Source organism: Coregonus lavaretus, assembly GCF_964263955.1.
Source record: "Coregonus lavaretus genome assembly, contig: HAP1_SCAFFOLD_2096, whole genome shotgun sequence".
In the NCBI taxonomy this organism is placed as follows: Eukaryota; Metazoa; Chordata; class Actinopteri; order Salmoniformes; family Salmonidae; genus Coregonus; species Coregonus lavaretus.
In genome coordinates, this window is record NW_028161354.1 from 60,256 (window position 1) to 66,255 (window position 6,000).

At 44.9% G+C, this 6,000-nt stretch overlaps 1 protein-coding gene across 1 annotated transcript in view; it reads left to right on the forward strand.

Annotated features, from left to right (window-relative positions):
• Positions 1-2,887, forward strand: part of LOC311120773 (cell adhesion molecule 2-like) — a gene marked incomplete at both ends in the record, with an annotated part of 60,201 nt that extends 57,314 nt beyond the window's left edge. The window contains one exon of the mRNA XM_084195349.1: positions 2,750-2,887. Within this exon, the coding sequence (XP_084051475.1) occupies positions 2,750-2,887 (138 nt within the window). The remainder of the gene's footprint in view (positions 1-2,749) is intronic.
• Between the last annotated feature and the right edge of the window lie 3,113 nt (positions 2,888-6,000).

Sequence of the window (6,000 nt, forward strand, 5' to 3'; positions counted from 1 at the left end):
TATTTGATCACCTACCAACCAGTAAGAATTCCGGCTCTCACAGACCTGTTAGTTTTTCTTTAAGAAGCCCTCCTGTTCTCCACTCATTACCTGTATTAACTGCACCTGTTTGAACTTGTTACCTGTATAAAAGACACCTGTCCACACACTCAATCAAACAGACTCCAACCTCTCCACAATGGCCAAGACCAGAGAGCTGTGTAAGGACATCAGGGATAAAATTATAGAACTGCACAAGGTTGGGATGGGCTACAGCACAATAGGCAAGCAGCTTGGTGAGAAGGCAACAACTGTTGGTGCAATTATTATAAAATGGAAGAAGTTCAAGATGACGGTCAATCACCCTCGGTCTGGGGCTCCATGCAAGATCTCACCTCGTGGGGCATCAATGATCATGAGGAAGGTGAGGGATCAGCCCAGAACTACACGGCAGGACCTGGTCAATGACCTGAAGAGAGCTGGGACCACAGTCTCAAATAAAACCATTAGTAACACACTATGCCGTCATGGATTAAAATCCTGCAGCGCACGCAAGGTCCCCCTGCTCAAGCCAGCGCATGTCCAGGCCCGTCTGAAGTTTGCCAATGACCATCTGGATGATCCAGAGGAGGAATGGGAGAAGGTCATGTGGTCTGATGAGACAAAAATATAGCTTTTTGGTCTAAACTCCACTCGCCGTGTTTGGAGGAAGAAGAAGGATGAGTACAACCCCAAGAACACCATCCCAACCGTGAAGCATGGAGGTGGAAACACCATTCTTTGGGGATGCTTTTCTGCAAAGGGGACAGGACGACTGCACCATATTGAGGGGAGGATGGATGGGGCCATGTATCGCGAGATCTTGGCCAACAACCTCATTCCCTCAGTAAGAGCATTGAAGATGGGTCGTGGCTTGGTCTTCCAGCATGACAATGACCCGAAACACACTGCCAGGGCAACTAAGGAGTGGCTCCGTAAGAAGCATCTCAAGGTCCTGGAGTGGCCTAGCCAGTCTCCAGACCTGAACCCAATAGAAAATCTTTGGAGGGAGCTGAAAGTCCATATTGCCCAGTGACAGCCCCGAAACCGGAAGGATCTGGAGAAGGTCTGTATGGAGGAGTGGGCCAAAATCCCTGCTGCAGTGTGTGCAAACCTGGTCAAGACCTACAGGAAACGTATGATCTCTGTAATTGCAAATAAAGGTTTCTGTACCAAATATTAAGTTCTGCTTTTCTGATGTATCAAATACTTATGTCATGCAATAAAATGCAAATGAATTACTTAAAAATCATACATTGTGATTTTCTGGATTTTTGTTTTAGATTCCGTCTCTCACAGTTGAAGTGTACCTATAATAAAAATTACAGACCTCCACATGCTTTGTAAGTAGGAAAACCTGCAAAATCGGCAGTGTATCAAATATTTGTTCTCCCCACTGTATATTTACTTTGAAAAAAATCTGCATTGTTGGTTAAGGGCTTGTAAGTAAGCATTTCACGGTAAGGTCTACACCTTTGTATTCGGCACATGTGACAAATACATTATTTTGATTTGATTCAGGCTCCGTCCATCCACTTCCTCTCCTTCCTCTCCTCTTCCTCTCCTTCCTCTCCTCTTCCTCTCCTGTCTGTTCAGATGATGGATCACACACACACACACACACACACGCTCACGCTCAAGCACATACGCACACACTCACACACACCCTTTACACTCTCCTTGTCTTGTCAAATGATGGATGTTGATATTTGTGTGTCATCTCTGTTTTCCCAGTCATTGCTCACACATTATATTCTGCAGCCTTAAAGGAAGGATTCGCCCATTTTTTATGTTATATTGTTTTTGTACATCTCTGAGCAATGTTCTATTGATTCCCGGGGTCATTTTATGTTTTCATGTGTAGCTGAGCCGTTCAAGCAGGTAGAAATTCTGGCCGATGTCATAACGCGGGAGGTTGTCTTCTCTTGAATGAGCCATTTATCATATTTTCGTGATATTCCTACCTCGAGAAAATGTGTAATTTAATAGAGGGTCTAACACATTTCTCCTATTTGTCTGCCTCTTCAGTATCTTAAAGGGGTTCCTTGAGTGGCATCGCAGCGCTAGAGGCGTCACTACAGACCCGGGTTCGATCCCGGGCTGTATCACAACTGGCCGTGATCGGGAGTCCCATAGGACGGCGCACAATTGGCCCAGCGTCGTCCGGGTTGGGGGGGTGGGGGTTTGGCCGGGGATTTGGCCGGGGTAGGCAATCATTGTAAATAAGAATTTGTTCTTAACTGACTTGCCTAGTTAAATAAAGGTTAAATAAATAAATTGCATGGCTGTTGTGAATGTTAGACTCCACTCTGTGAGGCACATCGATCTGCAGGTTGAACATGGTGAGATTATAGACTCCTAAATTGATAGTGCAGTTTGTTTAGGTGATTTTACAGCTAACTAGCTGCTTCACACGCTGATATTCACTTTTGGTATTATTGTGTGGAGCCAACTAGCTAGCCAGACAGCCCATAGGGAGATAATTGCATTGTGGGTTTTGTAGTCGACTTGAGCTGCAACAGATTTTCACAACGATTTTCATATTGCTACCAACCTTATTATAACGACAAAATGAAACATTTGTTCACAAAAAAATATGGTTATCACATAATTGACACTGTACATTTTAAGAATTTGTGGTTTTGGGTGGATTTTTCCTTTAACCCTCAAGTCTATTTAGTGTGTGTTTTATTGTTTTAATAACGTGTGTAATTATCCTCCCGTCCTGTAGGGGTGCCAGAGAAGCCAGAGATAGACGGTCTGACCAAGCCTGCCCTGGAGGGAGATGAGATTACTCTGACCTGTATGACCCACGGCTCCAAGCCTGCTGCTGACCTTCGCTGGTTCAGGAACGAGAAGGAGATCAAAGGTCAGGACACTGTACTACTAGGTCGGGGTTAGAGGTTAGAGGTCAGAGGTTAGAGTATGCATGACCCATGGCTTCAAGCCAGCTGCCGACCTCCACTGGTTCAGGAACGAGAAGGAGATCAAAGGTCAGGATAGGGGGAAAATCTCAATTGCTTCCTCTCTTCTCTCTTCTCGCCTCCTCAAAACCCATTGGATGAGAAAGCCAGAGGTCCCTCCCCTCTGACCTTCTCCTCCAATGGGTTTTGAGAAGAAGTCGAGGAGAGGGGCGCAAGGAGTATGCAATTGAGATTCTCCCCCAGACTACGCCTGTTCTCCTCCAGACTACGCCTGTTCTTCCCCAGACTACGCCTGTTCTCCCCCAGACTACGCCTGTTCTAGTACTCTGCTTCATCCTCCTCCTCTTCCTCCTCCTCTCCCTCCTCTGAGACTACTCAGCTACCCTTCATCCTCCTCCTCCTCCTCTTCCTCCTCCTTCTCTTCCTCTTCCTCCTCTTCATCATCATCCTCCTCCTCCTCCTCTTCCTCCTCTTCCTCTTCCTCCTCCTCTGAGACTACTCAGCTACCCTTCATCCTCCTCCTCCTCCTCTTTCTCCTCCTCCTCCTCTTCCTCCTCCTCCTCTTCATCCTCCTCCTCTTCCTCCTCCTCCTCCTCTTCCTCCTCTTCCTCCTCCTCCTCCTCCTCCTCCTCTTCCTCCTCCTCATCCTACTCCTCCTCCTCGTCCTCTTCCTCCTCTTCCTCCTCCTCCTCCTCCTCCTCCTCCTCCTCCTCTTCCTCCCCCTCCCTTCCACCTCCTCCTCCTCCTCTTCCTCCTCCTCCTCCTCCTCCTGGAACTGTTCTCTACAGAGCAGCCAGGCCTAGTTTAGCTTTGTTCTATCTATGCGGAACGCATGGAACACGGAACACGGAGCACGGAACTTTTAAAAATACAGTGTGTACTAATTAGCACAGAGACAGCGTTCTCTTCTCTGTACCCTCTGCACTGTATGTGATTAGCACAGAGACAGCGTTCTCTTCTCTGTACCCTCTGCACTGTATGTGATTAGCACAGAGACAGCGTTCTCTTCTCTGTACCCTCTGTACTGTATGTGATTAGCCCATCTCCCATCTACAACACTACTGGGAAGGGCATGTGTGTTTCGTTTATTAGGATCCACATGCAGCAGCTACTCTTCGTCTCGGACCTAAGAACATAGAGATAGAGAGAAAACAGAAAGAGAGAGAGATAGAGAGAACAGAGAGAACAGAGAAAACAGAGAGAACAGAGAGAACAGAGAGAACAGAGAGAACAGAGAGAACAGAGAGATATATATAGAGAGAGAGAGAGAGAACAGAGAGAACAGAGAGAACAGAGAGGAAGAGAGAACAGAGAGAGAGAGAGAAAACAGAAAGAGAGAGAACACAGAGAGAATGAGAGAATAGACAAAGAGAGAATGAGTGAGAGAAAATAGAGAGAATAGAGAGAGAGAGAGAGAGAGAGAGAGAGAGAGAGAGAGAGAGAGAGAGAGAGAGAGAGAGAGAGAGAGAGAGAGAGAGAGAGAGAGAGAGAGAACAGAGAGAGGGAACAGAGACAGAGAGAACAGAGAGAGAGAGAGAGAGAGAGAGAGAGAGAGAGAGAGAGAGAGAGAGAGAGAGAGAGAGAGAGAGAACAGAGATAACAGAGAGGAAGAGAGAACAGAGACAGAGAGAGAGAGAGAACAGAGAGAGAGAGAGAGAGAGAACAGAGAGAACAGAGAGAGAGAGAGAGAGAGAGAGAGAGAGAGAGAGAGAGAGAGAGAGAGAGAGAGAGAGAGAACAGAGATAACAGAGAGGAAGAGAGAACAGAGACAGAGAGAGAGAGAGAGAGAGAGAACAGAGAGAGAGAGAGAGAGAACAGAGAGAACAGAGAGAGAGAGAGAGAGAGAGAGAGAGAGAGAGAGAGAGAGAGAGAGAGAGAGAGAGAGAGAACAGAGATAACAGAGAGGAAGAGAGAACAGAGACAGAGAGAGAGAGAGAGAGAGAGAACAGAGAGAGAGAGAGAGAGAGAGAACAGAGAGAGAGAGGGAGAACAGAGAGAGAGAGAACAGAGAGAGAACAGAGAGAGAACAGAGAGAGAGAGGGAGAACAGAGAGAGAGAACAGAGAGAGAGAGAGACTGCTCCAAATAAAACTCCATATTTATCTATCAGTGCACTCACGTAAGTGCAAGGGTCACAAGGACAAGTAGTACAACGGGTTTCTTCACTGTACTAAAACCAAAAACAGATTTAATGGTGGAATGCTCTGCCACCAGAGGTTACTCAGTGATGTATAGAGCCATGTCATGGTGGAATGCTCTGCCACCAGAGGATACTCAGGCAAAAAGCACGTTTAGCTTTAAAAAACAGATAAAGAAATACCTTCTATCACGGCGCGTCTCTCTTTCTACAGATATAATTTAACTGTACTGTATATAAGAATAAAAATACGTATAAATGCATAGTGTGTAAATAGTATTGTTGTTGTCTCTTGGTGTCTTTCCAATATATATAAACTCTTGTTTTATTTATATTTTGTATTTTAAATATAATGTTATATCTTCTGTTGTTCTTGTCCATAACTGTTCTGTAGTTTGTCATGTATTTGAACGTTTCATGTGGACCCCAGGAAGAGTAGGTGCTGCATGTGCAGTCGCTAATGGGAATCCTAATTAACTAAACTAAATCTATCTTTAGGTTTCTCTGTAGCTAATGGGATTCCTAATAAACTAAACTAAATCTCTCTTTAGGTTTCTCAGTAGCTAATGGCAATCCTAATAAACTAAACTAAACATACACACACTTCCCCAGTAGTGTTGTTTTATATATTGCTTTTATAAAACAGTTGCCAACATATAAAAAAAAAAAAAGATTAACAACATGTTTTCATAAAAAAATCGTTACTTCAATGGTTACCAGATATTTCCACCAGATATAGTCCGGGGAAAAGCCAGTTGTTAGTTCTGAGGTTCTGAAGTTGCTATCCAAACAGGCTGGTCGTTATTTCTATTGGGATGTTTTGACCTGGGTGTTAATTCTATTCAATCTACAGTATTTGCTATGTTAAACAAATCATTGGCATGTGGGGTGGCAGTTAAGAGCATTGGGCCAGTGACAGAAA